The sequence below is a fragment of the Plecotus auritus genome, assembly GCF_963455305.1.
Source record: "Plecotus auritus genome assembly, chromosome: 1".
Classification (NCBI taxonomy): domain Eukaryota; kingdom Metazoa; phylum Chordata; class Mammalia; order Chiroptera; family Vespertilionidae; genus Plecotus; species Plecotus auritus.
This window is the reverse complement of record NC_137770.1, coordinates 137,028,277-137,055,186: the sequence shown is the minus strand read 5'-3', so window position 1 is coordinate 137,055,186 and position 26,910 is coordinate 137,028,277. Positions and strand designations below refer to the sequence as shown.

Genomic DNA, 26,910 nt, shown 5'->3' with positions numbered 1-26,910 from the left:
GTATGATGAAGTTCCAAAGTGAGGCAGTGCCTAGAAGAAACTGTATCTGGAATGATTAAGGATGGAAGGAAAAGAGCCATTTTCTTCATAAATGACAGCTGTTTGCCTCAACATCCAAGAATGAAGACTGCAAAGCCAAACTAAAGCAATATAGGGGTTTATAAACTATATATTTAATACTGGCATGATGAAGTAACTCGCTTTTTTGTGTGCTAACTAGTCTATTGTTTGCTCTTAAGCTTATATATAGCCAAGATGAGGTAAAATATTAAATTATTCTCAACTATTCAGATTAAGATTTATGATATATTCTCAAATTTGAGCTTCACTGTTCAGATTACAGTAGGAGCTAACATATAATTATACACAATATAAGAAGTATTGCAGTTTAATACTAAAAATTTTCATGCTTCATAAACTATATATCAACGACCACTTTTTAATGCTTTATTCATTGATTAAAAGAATATACATTTAACATAAACCATATAACATCAGTCATCAGGTCAAACATTCAGCTGGTTTCCTTACAGTTTCTGTCAGGAGTTATTTTATCTGATCACATTTATAAGATAAAATCTCACCACATCTGGCATTTACACACACTGTGCCAGTGGATTCACACTACTGATGTACATATAAAATCCGCATGGTATGTGCCCACTGGAGACAAAACAGTGCACACCTGTCAAAAGGTCATTTTAATATAAGATGGTAAAACCATTTGTAAAACACATATAAACTTTTTCCATAAATAGAATCATATCTGGACATCTGTTGCATAAATTGTGTTTCCAAAGCTTACAATAGAGCAGCCAGGTCTCAGCACTGCTGGGCACCCATGTTGGCTACTTTATTATTGCAGACTGTCCTTTAACATTAAATGCACAACATTCGTACCACTTAAAACTGGGGTCAGGTGGAAGTCTCACAGAGACCACGTCTGTACCGCGGTTGCCCTGAAACAGTTAAATCGGCTTTTAAAGCCTCTCAGATATAACAAGGTTTTAAAACATACTTCATGGAATGTTCTTCATGTATTATAGCAGCTCATACCTGTGATAGAACAAGTTTTCAGTTTTTCCTCTCTTCCTTTACATTCACTATTCACAGTGAAACAGGTGCATGTTTTTTTATTTTTTTGTGTTTTGTTTTTCAGAGTTCTGAGGTTGCTGATTGAGCCACAGCACAGCTGTGTACCATAGGTCGAAATTCGACCTTAAATATTACAATCTAGCAGAATCTGGCTGGCCAGAGTGGGCCGGCTCCTGCCAGCATGTGGGCACTTCTTCAGTTAAGTCTATTCTTTGGCAGCTGACACGCGCGCTGACAGAGAAAAATCCAGTGACTTGTTACTAGGGATTTCACGACTAATGTTTGTTTGCAAGCATGTATGTTTAAAATTCTGTTTTTTTATTTTCTTTTAGGAGGTTTTACCTGGAATATAGTTTCTTTCTTCCTCCACTGCTTGAAATCTGGGCTTAAAAGCTAACTTGAATGTGTAATATAATTGATAAATAAAATCATGTCAGATATGGTTTCTAAAAATCTAACAATTTGAGTACTTGTTTATGTAAATGCATTTTAAAAAAAGGGTTAAGCAAGATTCTAACCTAGTATTATACAAAATTCAGAATGGTAATTGGTGATAATTTTATATATGTAATGAAAGTTAAAATCTTGGCTTTTCTGTTAAAGAGAACTCATTTGGGACATTATCCTCCCTTCCATTTCAAATAAAAATTAATGAAATGCTATTATAATGCGTGAATGCAGTATATTGCATACAAATCCACCAGGCTATGGGTATGTATCTATATATGTATAAAAATATTTTGGCTCCCGAGTTCAGCTCTGACACACAAAGAATAAAATAATCAAAAAGGCAGAGTAACTCAGTGAAAAATAAAGTTAGCCAGCAACCTCAGACAACCTTCGGTTGTATATCTTTAAGGTTTGGTAACAAGTCTATTAACCGTGAAAGCCCTATACATTGTCACTTTGAACTTCTAATCCAATACCCGACTACGTTCTTTGATCAAGAAGTAGAATATACATATATAATTCTATGAAGCTAATACTGATTAAACACAGCACAAAGGGATTAATTCACACTACTGAAAAAAACATAATAGGACCCTACTTGCATATGTAACCACAGGAATTGTACATTTAAAAAAAAGCTAAATGTCTTCGCTAAAGCTCTGCATTTCTCTGTAAAAATGACGATTTGGTTCAGTGAAGACACTGAGTGATTCGATGTCCATGACTGCGTGCCAAGGTTGACCCAGGCCCAGGGATACCTGCTCAATAAGGTTATGCACTGGATCCACATCCTGGTCGGCCAGTTCACCTTGGTCAAAATCAATGCTTTCTTCAGTGACTTCAAGTACTTTTAGATTAGAGCCACGAAGACGAGCAATGGCAATGAGGTTGTGTGCCCACACTGTGTAACCTTAAAAAAAAGCAAAACACAAGCACTGTAATTTCCTTGCATTTTATTTTGTCTATATGATGAGTTAATCTTCTCTACAAATTGGTATCACAATGACTACTTTGGTCCTTTTCCTTTAAAAATATACAGAGATTTGAGAAGGAAGTATGATTGTTTAGCAAGCAAAAAAATAAAGAGAGACTAAGTTTGATATTGTCTCCAAGAATTTACTGTGGGTGGTGAAATGGAAGGTGCTGTAATCCTATTCTGATACCACATTTAGTAAAATCATAGAAGTTTAAAATATAATTTTTAACTGGATAATGATGTAGCATAAAGAAAATTTTTTTTACTTCATATATATGTGTCCATTAATAATACATAATTAAACTGGTGTTTTCATTAGTGGAAATCATTCATAGTCCAAAGTTATGAAGTGACACTTTAAACATAAATTGTTAATTGTCAGTAGCAAATATGTAAAGTGAAAAACAGTCATGGGAATGATATATATTAACTTCAGAATAATAATCACCTCTGGGAAGGAATAAAATGGGAATGGATGGGGGGCTTTAGCTATATCTAACATCTTATTTATTAAAAGAAGAAAAAAAGCTTTAAAAAGACTAGGTTAAATTAACTTTAAATAACCTAAACATTTCTTTATCCCATACAAATCCTCATTTTATTTATTACCTTCAACATTGGTCTATTCTCTGCTACTATCTCTACTGGCTGACCAAATTACAAAACAAAACTTGAAAAGCATGACACAAATGCGGCTAAAAAGAAACAGAGGTAATAAAGGGAGTGTAAGATGTTCGTAGAGACTTCCTAATTTGTATCCTGTAAATGTCTTATAAGTATCAAAAAGGAAGTAAAATGTTTTTCTAATTTATCAGAATGAAACTCTCTCCAAATGAGAACAGTTCACATTAAGATGAAAGGCCCCAGTATAAAATAAGAATATGCCCAATCAGTGGAACCACCAAATAGGGTAGAGATGTGACTTCCATTTGTAAATGATATAATTTAAAAACTTTAAAGTATAAAAATCTGCATATCAATTTGTTATAAGATTTCTTAACACTAAATGCCAATGTTATCTTTCATAGCATAAAACATTTCAGATGTAATACTGATATCAAATTAAACTAATCGAAAATCACCTACCATGAATTGCCAGAAGAGAAAGCTTTGTGCACCTCCACGCTAATAACACCAATGGATCTTCGTTTCGGTTATCACTAAGATCTGGAAAACCAGACGTGTCAATCACATCATTCATTAATATGAAATGAGTGAGGAACTTGTCATACTGCCTAGATATAAGATCAACAATAGCTCCCGAAACACAAGTGATGTAGCTGTCAAAATGAATCCTCTCTAGTGGTATACTGGGTTTCAGAATCTTTAACATATCTTCACTCTTAATATCAAAAGCCATTATATAGACCCGGAGGCTGGGGCTCCTTCGTGACAAGGCTTTCCAATGCTCATCATTTGGCATGTTGTCCAGAGACTTGTGCATCACAGAAACATTGTGGACCAGGAGAGACAGTCGCTGCAAAGGCACATGGTTGCTATCACTTAAGACTCTTGCCATCTCAGCTGTAAAGTCGCAGAAATCCAGGGCAAGTGAGCGCAGATTCACAAATCGCTCTAGTTCCACTGTAGTGATAAGGGTGCTGTTACCAGGAATATTGTTGTCCAGTAAACTCAGGTGCTCCATGGTGTTGGCAATAGAGTTTGAGAGAGATGACAGTGATGTTGGGGTTACTATTTCCAGCATAAACCCACAGGACAGCCATTTCAGTTGCCTACTATTACTCAGTATTTCTTCAAACAGCTGCTGAATTCTGCAAGAAAAACACATGACATAAAGATCCTGTTAACATTTGGCTATAATATTTTAAGTCTTTTTTTTTTTTTTTGAAAATAGGCAGTGAAATGGCATGCAATTTTAAGATCCATTTTCTCTCAGTTAATTTCTATCCGACTCACAAGTATTATCATAAATGCCATTAAAATTCACATTAAAATATAAGGAATAAGATGTATTAAACATATAGAGATATGTTCAAGGAAAGCAGCATTTTATTCCAGTACAGCAGGAAAGACTGGTGACATACAATCTGTGTTATAGCAAAAGCAAGCAGAGACATAAGTTTCACAAAGCAATAATTACCCAGAAAATTCCTTGAGTTGTCTTAAAACTTATGACACGAAATGGCATATAATGGTTACTGTATTTCATAGTTAAGACATTTCCAGGACATAGGTTCTTTTAAGAAAAATAATCATTACTCTTTTGATTGTATCATACCTTACAATTTCTCAAAAAACCTAAAATTATTATGAAATAAGCCCCTTTCTACTAACTATATAACTTACTGCTTGATTTTTTTGCCATCAGGGTCCACCTTGCTGAGGTATGTATTTGACAAATTTCCTTGCTGTTGTAGAACGCTTATGTCTCCAAAAAGGCTAAACTTCTGGAGGTTCCTATAAGGAAAATAATTTAAAATAATTGTCTAAATGATTAATATATATGAAAATATAAATATTAAAAATACTCAGAAGGGATATTCTAGGAAAGTTTCTGGCTTATTACTCACTTAGTATCCAATTAAGGACTTTCAGATTGTTTTGTACACACAATGAAAAGCAATGTGATACAGGAGAAACAGCATAAGCTCTCAAGAATGAGTACTGGGGTATAACATCAGTTCAGGAACTCAATATTTTTTTTTTAAAATATATTTTATTGATATTTTACAGAGAGGAAGGGAGAGGGATAGAGAGCCAGAAACATCGATGAGAGAGAAACATCAATTAGCTGCCTCCTGCACACCTCCCACTGGGGATGTGCCCGCAACCAAGGTACATGCCCTTGACCGGAATCGAACCTGGGACCCCTCAGTCCGCAGGCCGACGCTCTATCCACTGAGCCAAACCGGTTTCGGCAGGAACTCAATATTTTAATGACCATGGAAAAGTCTCTTAATTTCCCTGAGACTCAATTATTTATCAGTAATAATAATACCTACCTTAAAAGGTTTAAGGATAGGTGAATAAATATAAAAATGACATATGAAAGAACTGTACAAGCTCTAAGTTTTATATAGATGTTAATTATAAAAATTTCCAAACCAGTTAACTTAATCAGTGTCTTGAATTCTCAGGGGTGGGGCACTGCTATCTTCTCAGTAAGAATATTCTTTGAATAAAATCTAGAGAACCTCCCCCCAGTTTTACGATCTAAAGTATAGCTGATGATCAAGAGAGATAAAAACTATTTAAAAATCTTTCAGTTTTAGATAATTTTAGCTAAAAAACATATATGTTTCTAGTAGTAAGATTTTAAATAAAGTAGGAAAAAACTAATAACTGGATACAAATAAAAAAGCTTAAATGCCAACAATAAGCAACTAGAGATTCCACTTATAACACAAAACTTAGGGACTTATATGCATGCATATTAGCATAACCAATGGACACAGACACTGGGGCGGTGGTGGCTTGCCTGAGATGGGAATGGCTGGGGGCGGGGGGGGGGGGTGTCAATCAGGGAAAAAGGAGACATATGTAAAACTTTACACAAATTAAAAGAAAAGATGAAAAAACTTAGGATAACTTTTAATAAGAAATGTATAACCCACTAGAGTGATAAAAGATTTAAGTAAATGAAAATAAAAGATTTAAATGAAAAATAACATTTGATAGTATGTCCCATTTTCCCAGATTAAATAACCTTAGTTTGATTAAAAGCCTAATGATTCTATAATTTAGGTTGAAAAATAATCATGAATTTATTAATTCAACCAATGAACACTGAGGGCCTATTAGTGCCTGGCACTGTGCATTCTATTGGAGACAAGACAGTGATCAAGTACTGTGAAGGACAAGCATATGGTGTCACATATCTGGGTATATCTGATATTGTGTAAGTCAGAGAAGGCTTCTCTAAATAAATTGATTAAAAGGGGATCTTAGGGATACTTGGTAGTTAACCAAGAGAAGGGCAAGGAAAGGTGTTACAGGAAAAAAAGCATGTGTAGAGTCCCTAAAGTTCAGAGCAGCAGAGTGAGCTTTAGATACTGAAAGCAATCCAGAGTAGAGAGTGAACATGAAATGAGCCTGTAGAGATAAATGAAGTTCTATGTCAAATACAAATTCTGGTTTTTGTCTTCAAAACAATGAGATGCCCAAAAATGACTTTAAGCAGGGAATAACATGATTAAATTTGTGTTTGGAAAATATTACTGCAGCATTAGAACAACCTGTAAGGAGGTAGAGTCAAAGTGGGGAGACTAGTTAAGAGAATATTTTAGTAATAGAGATGACAGATGATAGCTTGAACTGGGTTTTTGGTGGTAGAAGTGAAGAAAATGGACAGTCTCAAAGCTATATTTATGAGCTAAATTGGATAGAAAGTGGTGCTGGATTATCTATAGGAGGTGACAGAGGGAATAGTCAAGAATAACTTATAAATTTTCTGGGTTATGGAACTATATAGATAGTAGAACTTTTCATTGACACTGGGATTCTTAGAAAACGGGTCAAAAATTAATTAGTTTTTTTGGGGGGAGACCTGGAGAGTGGAGGTGAGTTGTTAGAATATTTAGATTATATAACTATTTTACATATGTTTAACTTGAGGTTCTTTAACAGGGTCAAGTTAAGATGTCAAGTAGGCAATTGTAGGTCTGGAGCCAAGCAGTTATCTGGATGGATAACTGAAGTCAAGAATGGGAACAGTGGGGCTTAATTAGGGTAAGAGTATAAATGAGAAGAAAAGCCAGTAAAAAGTTTTTGTGAGGAACTTCAATAACTAAACTAGAGAAGAATGAGCCTGCAAAGGTGAAGTGAGAAGTTGGAGAAAAGTCAGTAGTGTGGAAATCACAGAGACCAATGGATGACTCTATTACAAAGAATACAGTGATCAATAGCTGTGTCAGATACTGGCTTGAGGTCTTCTATACAAATAATTGAGGAATATGCAAATTGTCTGGGATGCCATCACAGTAACAGTAACGACCGAACAGCAGGCTGCGTGGGGCAACAAGGCCGGCAGGGGGGTTAGTGAGGGACGACCAAACAACTGAACAGCAGGCTGCGTGGGGCAACCAGGCTGGTGGGGGGCGGGGGCAGTTGGGGCAACTAGGCCAGTGGGGAGGGTCAGTTAGGGGTGATCAGGCTGGCAGGCAGAGGCGGTCAGGGATAATCAGACTGGTGGGGGTGGGGAGCACAATTAGGGGCAGTTAGGAGCCAGCGGTCCTGGATTGTGAGGGATGTCCGACTGCCGGTTTAGGCCCAATCCCCAGCAGTCGGACATCCCCTGAGGGGTCCTGGATTGGAGAGGGTGCAGGCTGGGCTGAGGGGACCCCTCCCGCCCCGTGCATGAATTTCGTGCACTGGGCTTCTAGTATAAGACAAGGCCCTTCATTTGACTTAGCAACATGGTGATCAGAATGGAAGTCATTTTATGTGGTGTGGTGAGAAACACTGGATGTGAGGAAAGAGAGATAGTAAAAAAGACAAATCTTAAAAAAAATAATCACTGTGAAAAGGAGAGACAAAAGAGACTGCTCAATAGACCAAAATAATCCATAAAGATATCATTACATACTATAACATCAAATCAAGGTAAAAGTGGTATGAAAGTGCAATAAATTTTTATCTAATTTCTGAGGGATAAAACTTTCTAAGCCTAGAAATAACAGAATTAGAAAGAGAAAAATTTGACTATATAAAAATGAAAAGCTCAATATTTAATAGCACACCCCACTAAAAAGGAAAAACCAACATAGTGAGAAAAACATTTGTAACAAATATCTTTTATATATATAAAAGAACTCCACATAAATAAAAACCAAAAACATTAAGAATCCATTTGGTAAATGGGGGAAGGTTATAAAACAGCCAAGTAAACCATGTCAAGGAAAGTATTAGAAGGATTACTAATGGTATAATCTTATGTTTTTACTTGACTTCTAAAAAATTTTACATTAGTCACTAGTAGATCTAATTAACTTTCCATATAGTAATCAGAAAAACTGTATTTTTAAAAATATTTCAAAGGGAGACATTAACTTAAAAAGTTTTTTTCCCCCATTAAAAAAAAAGGATATATAATTGTTCTTGAGAGAATAGCTACCATATCAGACTCTAAAGGACACATTACTATAGTATATAATTATGACTGCCTTTAAAATATTTTCCATTTTACACTTTATTCTAAAGTTGCCACTACATCTATGAATTACAAATAGGTTATTAATCGGCTTCTCAGAACCTCTTCTAGAAAGAAAAATAAATTTAAAGACTTCTTAAAAAATCAATATTTATTTCGGGAGAATATTAGTTTTTATATAATATAGAAAAAAGATATCACATTCAATTTCTAATAATAGTATTCAGAGAGGAGAGTCCTATACAAGTTCATACAATCTCAATATTTTTCTCCCTTCAACTCAGCTTCCACTGATTACTACTGTATATCTGTAACACTGTCCTTGTAGTATTAAAACACATATGTGAGAAACTTTTATCTCTTCCATAGAGGATCAAACAGCCATGAGACTACCTTCCCATAACTAGAAAACCAGACAAAAACTATGACACAACTGTTTTCAAACACATCAATAAATAATATATTCTGTGATCCCTGAAAGAGGGGGGAAAAAAGGACAACTATAATTGCCTCAGAAAATGGCCTGGAGAGTTTCCAGGCTGCATCACAGGGTGGGGGAACCAAAGAAGAGTCCAGTAGTCTCCCTGAATTGAGGCGACAGATTTTGGGGAGCCCAAAGTGGGTAGAATTTTCAGGGCAAAATACCAGAGATAAGGAAGCTGCACAGAGAGTGTGCCACAAACTTGCAGAGGGAATTGCCAAGACTTTGGTGGAATAACAATTTGCACATGTGTGGGATGAAACTGCACAAGGCAGGAGAAAGTACCACTGGAAAATAATAGAGCACACATAGTGGTGGGAAGAGTTTATGTTCCCACTGCCAAACTTAAGAGTAGGGTTTTCAGAAAAGCCATGTCTTAGTAGTGGAGATTAGTTAGCCCTAGATAAAGGGTATTTTGGGTCTGCCCTGACCAATCTTAAAAGCAAAGTTCCAAAGGATCAAACTGATTTCATATAAATTATGTGTCAGATCAAAGCCCAACTCTCTTTAAAGGAATAAAAATAATTAAAAAATACAGGACTCAACAATGTAAAAAATAACAATGTCTGGCATCCAAAATTACCAAACATAAAGAAAAGGAAAAATGACTAACAACTAGGAAAAAGTGAATCAACAGAAGTATCTAGAAATGACAGATGAAGAAATTAGCAAGCAAGGAACTTAAACCAACTATTAAAAATACTAGTGGCCTGGTGCACAAAATTCATGCACATTAAAAGGGAATTAATTAGAGGAAATATTTTAATATTGCTATTTGCCCTTTCTCTATAATAGAAGTGTCAGAGATGAAAGAAAATTAGTAAAATATATATGAAAATCTCCCTCCTGTCAGAGTCTGGGGCAGGCCGCAGGACCAAGAGTCAAGTCCCTGCCCACCAGCGCGTGCCTCAAAATCGCGCGAGATCCAGACCCGGCTGCCCTACTTCCGTCAAGCCCCACAGGGTGGTGGTGGTGGTGGGGCGGGGTGCAGCCTCAGGTCCCCCGGCCTGGTGCAAGAGGACCATTTGCATATTAGCTCTTTATTATATAGGATACTCCATAGTATTACCCATCAATAAAAAAGCACATGTGGATTGGAATGGGAAAAGTAAAATGGTCTTTATTTGTCAATTATTTGATCATTTACACAAAAAAATTTCAAGGAATCTTTAAAAAAGCTGTTAGAACTAGTAAGTTAATTAATTAGTAAGGTCACAGGATACAAGATCAATATATAAAAATCAACTGTCTTCTATACACCAGCAATGAACATCCGAGAAAACTGAAATTTAAAAAACAGTATAATTGCCTGGCTGGTGTGACTTATGGTTGAACATTAACCTATAAACCAGGAGGTCAAGGTTCGATTTCCGGTCAGGGCACATGCCTGGGTTTAGGGCTTGGTCTCCAGCAGGGGGCATGCAGGAGGCAGCCAATCAATGGTTCTCTCTCATTATTGATGTTTCTATCTCTCCCTCTCCATTTATCTCTGAAATCAATACAAATATATTTAAAGAAACAAAAACAGTACTATTTACAATAGCATCAAAAATATAAAATAGGAATAAATCTGATAACAGTACACTGAAAACTATAAAACATTGCTCAGGGAAATCAAAGACCTAAATAAATGGAGAAATTATACTACATTTGTTTATTGGAGGACTACTAATATGCTGGAATATTGTTAACACGGTGGTTTTTCCCAAATTATCAATAGATTCAACGCAATCCTGATCAAAATCCAGCAGGCTATTTCTAAAATTTGTAAGAAAAAGCAGGGGGGTGGGGAGAAACAGAAAAAAAAAGAAAAAGAAAAACAATTTAGAAATAGATTATAGACAGGTTGGTAGTGGCTTAAGCAAAGATTCAGGGATCACTGGAACAGAACAGAGACTACATCCATGCATATATGGTCATTGTATCCACATGTTTATTTTTGTATAAGACAATGATACATAAAATGAAAATCAGCCTCTGTGACAAATTTGGAAAGTCAATTCAATGTAAAAAAGGATAGTCTTTATAAAATGGTGCTAGGACAACTGGATCCTTAGCTCACACAATCTACTTGAAATTGATTATATACCTAAATCTAACAGCTAAACTATAATACATACTGATTAAGAACATACAGGAGAAAAATCTTTTGACTTTGGATGAGGCAAATATTTTTTAGATAGGACACAAAAAGCAAATATTAAAAAAATTGATAAACTGGTTTTCATCAAAATTAACACCTATGCTTTTGAAAGATAAGAAAATGAAAAGCTGGCTTGGCTCAGTGGAAAGAACACTGGCCTGCAGATTGAAGGATCGGGGGTTCAATTCTGTGTGGGAGGCAGCCAATCAATGTGTCTTGATGTTTTTCTTTCTCTGTCTCTCCCCCTCCCTTCCACTCTCTCTAAAAATTAATGGAAAAATATCCTTTGGTGAGTATAACAATAACAACAACAACAAAAGAAAAGACAAGAAAAAGACTAGAGAAAATATACATATTTAGGACATAAATCTAGTTTTAAAAACTGTACTGAAAATGCATAGTGAACTCTTACAACTTATTAAGACAAAACAACCACTAAAAATATGGGCTAAAGATTTGAATAGACACTGTACCAAGGAAGATATACAAAAGGCAAATTATACATGAAAAAATGTTTACCCCCTCATTATTAAGGAAATGAAAATTAAAACCTCAATGAGATACTACTCACATATACTAGAATGTCTAAAATTTAAGTCTGATAATACTATGTGTTATAAGTATGTAGAGTAATTAGAACTTTCATACATGTTTCTGGGAATGATTTAGTACAGACACTTTGAAACCAGTATGTAGGCTTTTCAGACTAGCTTCTTTCATTTAGTAATATGCAGTAAGATGGCTGCGGCCACAGAGAGCAGGAGGGAGGCTTGGGTTTCCCCGGCGATGGAGGAAGCCAAGCTTTCTGCACACCCTGGCTGGCCCAGGCCTCCACTCCAGGCTACGAAGTTTCAATTATAGAAGATAAATAAATCCCAACAAAAATGGCTGCCGCCACAGAGCGAGCAGAAGGCTTGGCTCCACTCCAGGCTACAAAGTTTCAACTGTAGAAGATAAATAAATCCCAGATACCAGGGCCTCCGCTTGGGTCGCCGGGGGGGGGGGGGGGGCGTGGCTGGCCTGCAAACCACCACAGGCCCCTTGCCCAGGCTGCCCCATGCCCCAAAGGAACCCCCACCCTGATCCGGGACACCCTTCAGGGCAAACCAGCTGGCCCCCACCCATGCACCAGGCCTCTATCCTATCTAATAAAAGAGTAATATGCAGATTGACCATCACTCCAACACACAAGATGGCTGCCCCTATGTGGTCAAAGATCCTGCCCCTATGTGTACACAAGATGGCCAGCAGGGGAGGGCAGTTGGGAGGGACCAGGCCTGCAAGGGAGGGCAGTTAAGGGTGATCAAGCCTGCAGAGGAGGGCAGTTAGGGGTGACCAGGCTGGTAGAGGAGGGAAGTTGCGGGTGACCGGGCCTGCAGGGAAGGGCAGTTGGGGGGAACCAGGCCTGCAGGGGAGGGCAGTTAGGGGCAAACGGGCTGGCAGGGGAGCAGTTAGGCATCAATCAGGCTGGCAGGGGAGTGGTTAGGGGGTGATCAGGCTGGCAGGCAGAAGCAGTTAGGGGCAATCAGGAAGGCAGGCAGGTGAGCAGTTGGGAGCCAGCAGTCCTGGATTGTGAGAGGGATCCCAGATTGGAGAGGGTGCAGGCTGGGCTGAGGGACCCCCCCCCCCCCGGCACGAATTTCATGCACCGGGCCTCTAGTATCTTTTTATACATGAGGAATTGAAGTGACTTGTGTAAGACTGCAATATAGATAGCGCAGAACTATGTAGAGGATTCTGACTCCCACTTAGTTCATGTTGTTTCTTATAATTAAACTGTGTCATAGAATACAACGGTCTTGTTGAAAGTTATTAGAAAAATTAAAAATGGCAATAATATTTTACAGTAGTATCTGAGAGACATTTATGGAAAAAATTTTAGGTACTTATTTTTCCATTCAAAATGAAATTTTACTTATGAAGTGATATAAAAAAACAGTAATTCTTTTAAAACTTAGGGGAAAAAACCTGGCAACTCAAGGGCAACTTTGAAATATATTATGTTGAAATTAGATTTTAGATCTTATGGTGAAGGTAGGAGACTGCATATAGCCCCCAGGGGGCTCATTATTGTTTCAGATGATAAAAATGGACTGAAAAGAACATTGAGGCAACAACATAGAATAGAATCTACTGAACCATGGCAATAAACAGATGTCTCATTTTGAGGCCAGGAGACTATACCCACAACAAGGGAATTATGCCACATAATCCTTTTATTTAAAGATATCTGTAATCTGAGTTTTATTTACTTAGGGCAGTGGTCGGCAAACTCATTAGTCAACAGAGCCAAATATCAACAGTAAAACGATTGAAATTTCTTTTGAGAGCCAAATTTTTTAAACTTAAACTTCTTCTAACGCCACTTCTTCAAAATAGACTCGCCCAGACCGTGGTATTTTGTGGAAGAGCCACACTCAAGGGGCCAAAGAGCCGCATGTGGCTCACAAGCCACGGTTCGCCGACCACGGAGTTAGGGAGTTTATTCACTCATTTATTGTTAAATCAGCAAGTGAACTGAAGAAGCAAACATGGTTCTTTCCTGCACAATGCCCACCATGCAACTGTTCAAAAAGCATGAACAAACACATACTGAGAAACCTTACAGTTGGTTAAACCGTTTTTTTTTTCATTTTAATTCTTCAAATTAATTTAGCTCTGTTCCTATGGTAACATTAATAGGATACAACCTACTTACTAGCCCCTTTGCAAATGCTAAAATGTTTGATAATCAATCTTTCTAAAACATGCAAAAGGCCATAGTATTGCCAGAAAATAATGAATTCTTCAACTTAATTGCATTCTTCTTTAACCCTATTTTTAAAAATCATTAGTTCCAGATGCAGAGCTAATCAGATCATTAAGTACTTATAACTTAGCCTACAGGCTGCTTGCTCTCCTATTCTTTACTCATCTGATTATTAAAATATGCACTGTGTGCTAATGATGTGAAAAGTTATGTTGGTTATATTCCAAGTGCACATGAGTTTATACTCTTGGAGTGGAAATAAAGTTTTAAAAAAGACTCATTTTTTAAAAAATCAGGTGAGACTAAGGAATCACTGATAACTGTGTTAAGTGAATTAATGGCATTGTTGCTATATATAAAAATGCCTATAACTTTCAGAGCCTTACCCTGAAGTATGTAGCGTAAAATGATACCAATATCTTGGATTTGTTTTAAAATACTTAAGAGAAAAGAAAGTTAATATGAAAAAATCCTTAAATGATTGAAACTAGGAGATAGGGTTATTGTGTCTAGTTTTTGTGTGTGTTTGAAAATTGCATTAAAAAAGTAGAAAAAAAGGCAGTTATTTCTCTAATTGTGTAAGTTCATTTAACTACTCTGTGCCTCAGTTTCACTATCTGTAAAATAATAGTGCCTACATTATACAGTTGTTGAATACTGCTGTTTCTCCACAAAAATTAGCTTAGGATTTCACTTATTTTAAAAATATTTTTACTAGATTTTTTATTGATTTTAGAGAGCGAGGGGAAGGGAGGAGGGTGAAAGAGACAGAGAGAGATGGAAAGAGAGAGACAAAAAGAGAAACATCAATTGGTTGCCTCCTGATCCAGGAATCTAACTGGAGTAACCTTTTGGTATATGGGACAATGCTCCACCCACTCAACCTACTGAGCCACACTAACCAGGGCCTAGCTTAGGATTTTAAAGGCTGTCAATTACACACCTACTCAGATCCCTTCAGTACTGCAATAGGAATAGACCTTACCCAGTCCCAGGACCCTGGTGGTGACTCTAACAGGACTCTTGTGTGGAGAGGGAGTATGGCTTAAGAAGGTGGGTCTAACCTACAGAAGATCTAAGTCTTTTACCTCAGGTGACTACCTTTCTTCTTTGTCTTGATTCCAGAAGTGTCCTTTTGAAGTTTAGGATAGAGTCTTTTTTGAAGTTACTAGCCACATATGAATAATAAACCAGGTTAAAAGGCAGTTTAATCTTGTCCTTCACTTCTGCTCTTTTCCTTGTTCACTTAAGAGAGTTAATAAAAGAGTACAAATTTTGAGTGGGCAGAAAAACAGATTTATCGAGGCCTAGTTGTACAGGTGATGAAACCAGTGATATGGGGGCAAAAAGAAGGAAGAATCTTTGTGCAGACTACCATTTGCTTCTTCCTTTCCAGTTAGTCTCATCATCTTGAACCTATAGCTCATATTAGGGCCAGACTTAGGCAAATTCAAAGTAGTAATGGATTTACATGAAGGAGAAAAGTGAAAGAGGAGAAAACAGAGAAATGAAAATCCCAAGTCACTGAAGCAAGGAAGACCAGGAAGTTTATGGGGCAATTCAACAGACTGATTCAAATTTTTTTTTTTTAAATATATTTTATTGATTTTTTACAGAGAGGAAGGAAGAGGGATAGATAGTCAGAAACATCGATGAGAGAGAAACATCGATCAGCTGCCTCTTGCACACCCCCTACTGGGGATGTGCCCGCAACCAAGTTACATGCCCTTGACCGGAATCGAACCCGGGACCTCCCAGTCCGCAGGCCGACGCTCTATCCACTGAGCCAAACCGGTTTTGGCCAGACTGATTCAAATTTATGTAAGGCCTATATGAATAGGGCATTGCTTGAAAGTACTTGGTGGTAAGGGAGCTAAATACCAAACACAAGCTATGTTTGCAGAAAATAAACTGTATCCAAATCCTAGGTATCTATTTTTCTTAAAGAGAAGGCAAATCATTAACACAAAGGAAAACAAAATGAATAAAAACAGCTAAAGGAAAAATATTTTTAGAGATATTTAGGGAGTAGTCATTAAAAGGGCACTGTAATGTTAGCTGAACAGTAACATCTATTCTTTTATACTCACACTAGAGGCCTGGTGCTCAACACTGGTGCCCTTGGTGGGGGGGGTCTCTCAGTCCAGCCTGCGCCCTCTTGCAGTCCAGGACCCCTTGGGGATATCTGCCTGCCAGCTTAGGCCCCGCAGGGGAGCGGGCCTAAACCAACAGTCAAACATCCCCCAAGAGGTCCTTAGTGCTGTCACGTGGAGGTGGAAGAAGCTCTCACCACCACTGCTACGCTCATCAGCCCTGAGCCCGGCTACTGGCTGAGCAGCGCAATGATCGCCGGGGGCCAGCTCCTGCATTGAGCATCTGCCTCCTGGTGGTCAGTGCGTGTCACAGCAACTGGTCATTCCACCATTCAGTCAATTTGCTTATTAGGGTTTTATTATATAGGACTAGAGGCCCGGTGCACGAAATTCGTGCTGGGGGGGGGTGTCCCTCAGCCCAACCTGAACCCTCTCCAATCTGGGACCCCTCGGGGGATGTCCGACTGCAGGTTTAGGCCCGATGCCTACAGCAGTCGGACATCCCTCTCACAATCCGGGACTGCTGGCTCCCAACCGCTTGCCTGCCTGCCAGCCTGATGACCCCCTAACCACTCCCCTAGCAGCCTGATCAACGCCTAATTGCTCCCCTGCCGACCTGGTCGCCCCTAAGTGCCCTCGCCTGCTGGCCTGATTGCCCCTAATGGCCTCTGCCTTGGTCCCCACCACCGTGGCTTTGTCCGGAAGGACGTCTGGATGGATGTCCAAAAGATGTCTGGTCTAATTAGCATATTACCCTTTTATTAGTATTTTATTAGCATAGATAACATATATGCCCCTAAAAAGTTATATTATTTTACATGCTTTAAATTATACAGTACATATTCAACCCTGGTTTTTTTTTCTCTAAATGTATCTTACTGATTTTTTTCACAGAGAGGAAGGGAGAGGAATAGAGAGTTAGAAACATCGATGATAGAGAAACATCAATCAGCTGCCTCCTGCACACCCCCAACTGCACACCCGCAACCAAGTTACATGCCCTTGACCGGAATCAAACCTGGGACCCTTCAGTCCACAGGCCAATGCTCTATCCACTGAGCCGAACTAGTTAGGGCCCCCCACTTCTTTTTTTTCTTCTTCTTAGATTATCCACATTTGTAGATATGGCATTAATTCATTTTTCCATTAATTTTAGAGAGAGTGGGAGAGGGATAGAGTGAGAGAAACATCAATGTAAGAAACATCCCTTCAATTGCCTTCCTTAGGAGCCCTGACCAGGGATCCAACTTGAAACCCAGGTATATGCCAGGTATGTTCCCTGACCTGGAATCGAACCTGCAACCTTTCCATGCATAAGACCACGCTCACGCTCAACCAACCTATCCACTTCAGCCTGGCTGTTATACAATTTCTGGAATTTTATTTCAATTAATTCTCTCGAAGTCTGTGGTTTATGTAATATTCACATTTTGGTGATGAGAAAAAAAAAACAACCTCTTTGTTTTAAGACATTATTCTTCCCTCATTGCTGCGTTTTCCTGCCAGCCCTAGAAAGGCTCTTGACCAGCTGTGGGCAATCTACAGCCCGTGGGCCGGATCCGGCCCGTTTGGCTGTTCTATCCAGCCCGCGGAGCAGAAAGAGCGGAGGGTTCTCTTGCTTTCCCCTCCGCTCCTTTACTTTGAATTTATATTAGTTCACACAAACACTCCATCCATGCTTTTGTTCCGGCCCTCCGGTCCAGTTTAAGAACCCATTGTGGCCCTCGAGTCAAAAAGTTTGCCCACTCCTGCTCTTGACAGTGGTTTCACTGGGTATCCAGAGACAGAAGCATTTTCTTCACCACTACCCTCTCCAAAGCCTCCTCTGCACTGGTACTGAGGCTGTCCTGGAGGGCACAGAGGCTATGTTACTGAGATAATGACAGGATTTGGACCACTGGAGCCACCGTATCCACCTCTCCTCTCTCAGCCTTTCTCCACGGTGCTGGAGAAGGCAGGACCAGCAACTTCCGGCAGCACTGAGCTTCCAGATAGGCCAAGGTTTGGGGCGCTAGCTCTTTGGACACCAAAAGGACTGCAGTCACTCCCTCTCCCAAGCCGCTGTCGCCCCCGAGGTTATGGGGCTGCCCCGGAAGTCCTATGCATGCCTCCCATCCGCAGGAAACATGGCAGTGTACTCCGCCATGGCACTGCTATTTTTAGATACTTTTAAACACCCAGCGCTGAGGTAAGACTTTGCTTCTTGATTCTGACTCTGCTTCTCAACTGTGGGACATGTACAAAAAATCCTTAGGCATGCTTCGACTTTCCCTCCTGCTGGTGGCCTTAAATTCTGCACGTACACACCCCTCCCCGCAGCTGGGTGTGGGCACCACGTCTGCAGGAGAGCATCGGTGGTCAGGACATTTCTCTGTGTTATCTTAGGCTCCTGCATCTTTGGTTGAGTTGGCTGTTCTGCTTGCTTTGCTCCCCTGCCCCCTTACCCCCGTCAACTTTGGCCCTTGAAAATACCTTGGTTCTCAGGTTTAGCTCAGGTGGTGTTTGGGAGGGTCTCAGACTGCCTGTGTTTGACAGCAGTTCTGGAGACAGAGCAGGTCACGATGGCTTCATGATTCCTAAATCCCTCCTCCCAGGTCCTTTTTCTAACGGGAGTTAGGTTGCCCAGATGTGACACCCATTTGGTTTAGGATTCACCCACTAGGGCATGACATATCTGCATGGACATATCTGAACGGCTTTTGCATGGAGGATACCTGCGAGGAGGGGAATCAGTGGTGAAAGGAACCAATGGCGGATTTGGAGCCCCTAGACAGGGAACCTTGCTCACTCCCCACTGCACTCCCTGCATGTCTCCCTCAGCGGCTGGCCTGGGCATGCAGGAGGCTTGGCTTCCTTTGTCGCCCGGTGATGAAGGAAGCCAAGCCTCCCACCTGCTCTGCTGGCTCCGTGGCTCTGGCAGATGCTGCCATCTCTGTGGCTATGAGTGCTGCCATCTTTGTGGCTATGGGCACCATGATATTTGTCTCGGAGTGATGGTTAATTTGCATATTACCCTTTTATTAGATAGGATTTCACTTCTAAATGGCCTCCAGATAAAATACAGAATCAGATTAATGCACTCATCACTTTCATTGCTCTCATCCAAAGTCTCTTGCCTGGATTACTGCAACAGCCTCCCATCTTGGCTTGTTGCTTTTACCGTTGTCTTGCTACAAATTAGTCCCAACATAGCAGCTAGAACATTCCTTTAGAAATAATAGATCATGTTACTCCTCAACTCAAAACCTTTTCATGGCCCCTTCACCTCATTCAGAGTAAAAGTCAAATTCTTACAAGAGCTCAATAAGGTCTTACTGATTTCCACATCACTTTTCCTTCTTAGTGGTTGACCTCTTTCTTGTACATTTCATTGCTCTCTGTGATATACTTAAGTATGCATAGTCCCACTATACTACCACTCTTCCATTAATGCTCCTCCCCTCAGGAATCACTCTCCAAAGAGACACCTGGCTTATACTCCCTTCCTTTCCTTCAAATACTACTTCTTTCCTTAAGTTCCCTATTTTACACAACAACACTCTTTCCACCTCCACCATTCCTATCTCCCCTCAGTGCTTCATTTTGCTTCATGCATGTATTACCAACTGTGATACTACATATTTTTGTCCTTTTTTCCCATTAGAACAAGCTCTATGATGACAAGGCTTTTTGATTAGTGCTGTATCCTCAGCTGCTGGAAGAGGGCCTGGCATTCAGTAAATATTTGTTGAATATTGTATTTACCTTAGTGCATGACAAAAACTAGGGTCTGTTTAGCTATATCTCACACATCACAAATTTAGGGTGCAGACCAGTTTTCAGGTATATTATACACTTGGAATTCCTCTAAAAATAACAATTGCCTAGAAAAATAAAATTATTTCCTCAAAACCTATGATTTGTACTTATCTTTCAACCAGTTTTAGTATGTATATAAAAAACATAAAACTTAAATATGTATATTAAACTTCCATTAAAAAGATATCTTTTTTTAACTTAAGAATTTCCCTATGAATTAAACCACCATCACAATTTTTTATCACAATTTTTGATAACCTTTTATAAAAATCTACATATATAGATTTAGTGGGTTTGAGCAATTTCTCAAAACCAATCTTAACTACCTATGAACCTAAGAATTAATCCTTAAGTTATAATTGCAGAAGGCTAAAAACCTTTTATCTTTTTAAGGTATTTCTGTTTGACTGTTTAGTACAATTGAGGATCTTGATCATAATAACTTGTGTGGTTCAAAATTGGGGAACTTTATCTGTGGCAGCAACTTTAGCATGTTTTCTTTCATTTCAGAGGATCCAAAATTATTTCATGTAATAAAGTAGTACCAGTGCCAAAATGCCAAAAACAGCCACCTTAAATTGGAGTTAATACAGCTAAGACTAATTAACTATGGAAAAGGAAAATCCGTAAGAACTTGATACTTTAAAATGATGCTCTTAAAAAAGTTAAAACATTCTACAATGTTGCAAAGTAGCTCATAAAATGCAATATTTTCCTTTTTTTAAATAGATAAAAGCTAAACTAAACTACATCACTGCATGAAATTTTTTCAGGTCGATTCTTTTTAGTTGATATTTAATATCAAGTGTGTTTATATCCACATAATAATTTGATAACATATTTCCTCCTCACCAGGCCAGCATGGCTCAGTGGTTGAGCATCGACTTATGAACCAGGAGATTAGGGTTCAATTCCCGATCAGTGCACATGCCTGGGTTGTGGTCTCGATCCCCAGTGTGGGGCGTGCAGGAGGCAACTGATCAATGATTCCCTCTCATCATTGATGTTTCTCTCTCCCTCCCCCTTCCTCTCTCTGAAATTAATAAAAATATATATTAAAAAAAATAAAAACAAAAAACAAACATTTCCCCCTCTCACAGATACTAATAACCACAACCAAATCAAACTTTTTACAGAAATGTTGTCAATAAACCTTTCTGTCATAATGGAAATGCTCTATTCTATGCTGTCCAATATGGTAGCCACTATCCACATACGGCTATTGCACTTGAAATGTTGCTAGTGTGACTAACTAAATCTTTAATTACTCAACAAATTAAATAGCTATATGTGGCTATGCTTGGATAGTGTGTCTCAGTGGAATGAGTATCGTCCCATGCACCAAGAGGTCACTGGTTCAATTCCCAGTCAGGTTCCAAGCCTGGGTTGCAGGCTTGATCCCCAGTAGGGGGTGTGCAGGAGGCAGCTGCTCCATGTTTCTAGTTCTCCCTCACCCTTCCTCTCTCTAAAAAAATAAAAAATAAAATAAAAATCTATATGTTGCTAGTGGCTACCGTATTAGACAGCACAACTTTATAGAGACCAGAAATTAGTTACCAGCCTATAATAGCATTCCTTATTAGCTTTTTTATGATCCATTAACTAAAAGCAATTTCTCAGAATTTGCTTTACAAATTCATTTACCCAATTACCATCTCAATTACTATCATCCTCAAATCCCAGAGATTATACAAAAAAGATTTAAAAAAATAAGGTTGACATACAAAATTTAAAAAAATAAGATGGACATATAAAATTGCTAGACAACATGCTATTAAAAGATAATTTTAACAGTGCTAAGAACAAGAAAACTGAATCTTACAGAGAAATAATAAAAAAACATTTGATTCTTTCTTTTTTTTAAATCCTCACCTGAGGATATGTCTTTTGTTGATTTTAGATACAGAGGAAGGGAAAGAGAGAGAAATACTAATGTGAGAGAGAAACATTCATTGGTTGCCTCCCATATGCACCCTATTGGAGAATGAACCCACAACCTATGTACATACCCTGACCAGAATCGAACCCTCCCCCTTTTGGTATACAGGATAATGCTCCAACCAACTGAGCCCCCTGGCCAGGGCCCTTCCTTTTTTTTAAATCTGCATCCAAGCAGCAAGTCCTCTTGGCTCTACTTCCAAAATATATTCCAAATCTATCCACTTTTCTTCATTTCAACTGTCTCCATCATCTCCTTACTAGATTATTGCAACAACTTTCCAACTAGTCTTCCTATTTCCTCTCTGGTGCTATTTAAAAAAAACAATTTTTTAAAATTGATTTCAAAGAGGAAGGGAGAAGAATAGATAGAAACATCAATGATGAGAGAGAATCACTGATCGGCTGCCACCTGCAGGGCTCACACTGGGGATCAAGCCCACAACCTGGGCATGAGCCCTGTCGGGGAATAGAACCCTGACCTCCTGGTTCATAGGTTGATGCTCAACCACTGAGCCACGCCAGCTGGGCTCTTGTGCCCTCTTATAAATAATTCATTACACAGCAACCTGTGATTGTCTTAAAATGCAAATTAGATCACATTTTTCCTGTCCTTAATATTTTTTCAGTCAATTAATTCTTCTATTCTTAGAATATAGTCTTACCCTCATTTGCATGGTACTTTGCAATAGGCCAAAAATTTGTCTGGCCTAAGGCCTTAGTGCTTACCATTTTTTTTTTTTTTTTCAGTTTGGAATGCTATTTGCTTAGATCTTTAGATGGGTGACTCGTGGTGCAGTTCAAAAAAGGTTTTCCCTCACCACTATATCTAATGTTGCTACCTAGTCACTATTACATACGTAGTCTTTTATTTTCAGACTAGAGGCCAGATGCACGAAGATTTGTGCAAGAATGGGCCTTCCTTCCCCTGGCTGCTGGCACTGCCTTCGCTCTGGCCTGAGCTGCCTTTCCGCTCCTGCCCGGAGCTGCCTATCTGCCTTCCCACGCTGCCCAGAGGCCCAGAACGGCTGGGGTGGTGTGGAACACCCTGCCCCTGGCCGCTAGGTGCCTGAATATGCAAATTAGCCCCCACCTTTGTTGGGTTAATTTGCATACTCACTCCTGATTGGCTGGTGGGCATCGCAAAGGTATGGTCAATTAGCATGTTACTCTTTTACTTATTTTCAGATTTCCACAACTGAAATAAACTTTCTTTCATTCTATCAGCCTTTCCCCTCTAGAATATTGACTCTATGGGAACAAGAAGCTTCTCTGCACTGCTTGGCACATAGTAAGCTCTCAATATTTGGAGGATGAAACAGATTTTTAAAAAATAACTATTATCTTAGGTCCAATATAAACTGATCTTGGGTAAACTCAGCACAGCCTAGAAGCATAAAACTTGTGACCTGGTAGGTTTTTTCTTTTATTCATTCTCACCTAAGGATATTTTTTCCATTGATTTTTAGAGAGAATGGAAGGGAGGGAGGGAGATAGAGAAGGAAGGAAAGAGAAAGAGACAGATAGATAGATAGAGAGAGAGAGAGAGGAAGAGAGAGAGAGAGAGATGTGAGACACACATTGATTGCTTGCCTCCTGAAGGAGTGCGGAGGGGGGCCAGGGATCAAACCTAAAATCCAGGTATGTGACCTTGACTGGGAATCAAACCCTTGACACTGGGCTGAGGGCTGACGCTGTAACCACTGAACAAAACAGCCAGGGTATGACCTGGTAAGTTTTATACCCCCCTTTTCTACTAATAAAATGGCAGAAATCCTAAAACAAAAGCACTGTAAATTTAACTCAGAAATGTAAATAATGTCAAATGTTCATTCTTCTCATTAGTTTTTACATTTTATGTTTTTAGAGAACCAAAAAACAGTAAATGAAGTTGTTTTGGGTCTTCATTGAGCCTCAGTGTGTAGTTTAAGTGATTATGGAAGGAAATAAGAAGAGGCTTTACCAGAGTAACAAACTAAAAAACTTGGTTTAAAACATTTTTAAATTTGTAATAATTTAAAGAAAACTAGTCCCATTTATGTCTTTAACATTCATATTAATACCTCCAATATTACTAGAGTACTTCAAGACATTTTCAAAAATAAAGATGAGATTCACTTACTTCCAAACATAAATTTAAAAACCTTTGAAATAGCATTAGTAGTAATACATGCAATGAAACTACACTTTAAGTTTGGATACACAACATAGCACCATCCCTATAGTAAATGACAAAGCCTTAAAATCAGGAATGACAATGTATAGAAACGATAGCTAACCCAAAAGGACAGGTATAGGGTGGTCTCATAGACAGGTAGATTGGTATGCTAATAAAAGTGGAAAATATACGTTCACTTGTCAATTATACCTTAATAAGGCTGGAAAAAAAAGTGATGGGGAGGAAGGGAAGTAGAGAAAAATTAAATACCAAAGGGAAGAAAATGTCTATGTAATGTTATCCACCCATCCAACTAACAAACCAGTTCTTAAAACACTAAGAGGAACTAGGCACTGTGCAAGACTTGTTCTTAGACCAAAGGCACACTTTTTTGGATGGTTGCTCAGAAGTGCTATCGTATCTCTGAACATGAAAATCTAATTGGTATTGGCTGAATTCACCCCCACTCTTGATCTCATCAGTAGTTAAGTGCTCACAGATTGAATCCTTTCAACTTCAGGGTAAGTTGATCCTCGAGCCATGCATTTGACTCTGTCAAAGAGTTTCCAATCTGATCAAGGCCTCAAAAAGCCTGTCTTGCCACATAAAATGAAAGTAAGGAAATGGAATCGTTTGTGAAGAGCTAGGGAAATACACAGGCCACTGGAATATTGGAGCCATGCTCAGATACAACTTGGAGCTATATGCTTACCTTGCCCACTTTTGATTCAGACAAAAGCATGGATACATGGAACAGACTGGTGGGTGCCTGAGGGGAGGGAGAGTGGGGTGACTGGATAAAAAGGTGAAGGGATTAGCATATATATATTCGGTTTAGCATTAAACCAGGACCTTCTCAATCCTGTTCAACATAATGCATAATGTTCAACATACTATATTTATTGCTTGCCTCCTGAAGGAGTGCGGAGGGGGGCCAGGGATCAAACCTAAAATCCAGGTATGTGACCTTGACTGGGAATCAAACCCTCGACACTGGGCTGAGGGCTGACGCTGTAACCACTGAACAAAACTAAAGTAAAGACACTGCTCTTGGAGAAAAACAATGCTTGACATAGTCAAATGTCAGTTTTCTTTCTAATAGTAGCCCTCTTGTTTAATGCACAGGGTCACTGAAAGGATCAACTAAGATAGTGAATGTGAAAGTACCTGGGACCTGCTCAACTATTATTACTATGTATGTTGCTCCTTTGACCTTTTGAACTTTTTTCCAACTCATAGTTTAATTGTAAGGTTAGAATATCCAAATACAGAAAATAAAAATTAATGGGATTATGGAGAGGGCAATAGAGAACAGAAATAGTAATACTTATTAGGAAAATCAGTTAGAACATAGAACATAAAAAGTTAGTCCTAGAATTACAGTGAAATCCTAATGTAAAACGAGGACAGTTACATACGTGCTGAACCTCTGCAGACATCGGCCAATTCGCCCAACACAGGCAACCACCATGCTGGACTGTGCTTGTAGGTGAATCACTTGGGACAAGTTGAGTCCGGAGGTGTATGGGGAAGGACTTCCAATCCTCATGACCAGGCTCTTCCTCAATCCCTAAGTTTAACAAGCACTTCTTCCACTACTCTGTGACTGGCCCAGTTAATCAAAACTACTCCCAGCCAGAAAGTGGCTGTCAAAGATTTCTTTTAGGAAGAGTCTTGTAATTATGACACCAGTAGCATATTGCCTCCCCCGCCCACCCCCCCGGTCTATCTGCTTTGAATGGACAGGTACAGAGTCAGAAAAACCGAGTTATGTTTTTATTTCTCCCCAAACTCACACGTCTTATTCTCCAAGTTTCAGCTTTCCTATCTGTAAAATGAGTAATGCCGGCGCCTGTCAGCTCCATCGCACCACCATGGAGAAGATGAATGAGACACTGCCTAGAAGGCGCCAGGAGTGATGTCTGATAAACACCAAGTACATCACTGTTTATAAAGTAGTAATGATGACTCCCATTCTGCCTTCCTGCCTCAATAAAATCGCCGGGTTAGAAGTGACACCCCCCGCCACCGAAGAAAGCTACGCTGAAGTGGGCCAAGCATATCTTCACTGAATCTATTTCTGGGTGAGAGGAAGGAGGCAACTCTGAGCCCCGCGGTGGTGGCGGGGAAGGGGTGGGATGATGGTGGTGGTGATGGAGGCGCCGGGACGAGCCTACCTGTTGTTCCGGATGCTGACCAGCACGCACAGCACCAGCTCCAAGTAGGTGCGCAGCACTTCCAGCCAACGGGTGGAAAGCTGCAAGGCCTCGACTTCTTCCCCGCCAGTCCCGGGGTCCGCGCCGCCTCCGTCGCCCGGACCGCCACCTCCGCTCAGGTAATTCTCGGCGGCGAACTCAACGCGCAGCTCCCGCACGAACCAGCCGCACTTGCGCATGAGGAACTCGAGCCGAGGCTGCTCCGCCGGTGAGACCCGAAGGCAGACGCGGAGCTGGGGCCAGAGAGCCGGGTAGAAGAGGCACTCGCGCCAGTGCGAGCAGGAGGCCGAGGCCCGCAGTCGGTCGGGCGCCGGCAGGAAGGAGAAGATGTGCACGATCAGCTCGCTGGGCAGCGACGCGGCCCCCGCCGCCTGCCCGCACAGAGCCATCCGGCCGCGCCGCCGGCTGCCGGCCCCCGGCCGCCCCCGCAGGCCCCGGAGCAGCCCCCGCAGCCGTCGCAGCTGCTGCAGCCTCAGCCACTGCCGCCGCCGCCACCGCGCCGCCCGGGCGGCCCCGGCTCGGGTTCGAGCTCCCGGCGGTCGGGGCTGCGGCACTGACAAGAACAACAACATCAATGACAAGGAAGAAGGGGGCGGAACCGTCGTGAGTCTCGGCGGAACCAAGTGCAGCTCAAGTGGCGGAGAGGGGGAAAGGCCTCTGCGGGGGTGGCCCCAGAGAACCAGCTACTAGCCTCTCAACCTTTA

General features: G+C 40.0%; 1 protein-coding gene across 1 annotated transcript; it reads right to left on the bottom strand.

Moving 5' to 3' along the window:
- Positions 1–425: 425 nt before the first annotated feature.
- On the bottom strand, positions 426–26,910 carry FBXO33 (F-box protein 33). Its single transcript, XM_080640849.1, has 4 exons — positions 26,168–26,910; positions 4,829–4,939; positions 3,608–4,293; positions 426–2,455 (listed from the first exon to the last, which is right to left on the bottom strand). Exons 1-4 carry the CDS (start codon positions 26,776–26,778, stop codon positions 2,184–2,186), a joined length of 1,680 nt encoding a protein of 559 aa, XP_080496975.1. The 5' UTR covers positions 26,779–26,910; the 3' UTR covers positions 426–2,183.

Excerpts from the sequence above, each read along its gene's own strand:
- FBXO33 (XM_080640849.1), bottom strand. The coding sequence starts at position 26,778 with ATGTTGTTGTTCTTGTCAGTGCCGCAGCCCCGACCGCCGGGAGCTCGA. Across the intron at positions 4,294-4,828 it reads GATGGCAAAAAAATCAAGCA|AATTCAGCAGCTGTTTGAAG; the intron begins GTAAGTTATATA and ends TTTTTCTTGCAG. Across the intron at positions 2,456-3,607 it reads TTCTCTTCTGGCAATTCATG|GTTACACAGTGTGGGCACAC; the intron begins GTAGGTGATTTT and ends CTTTTTTTTAAG.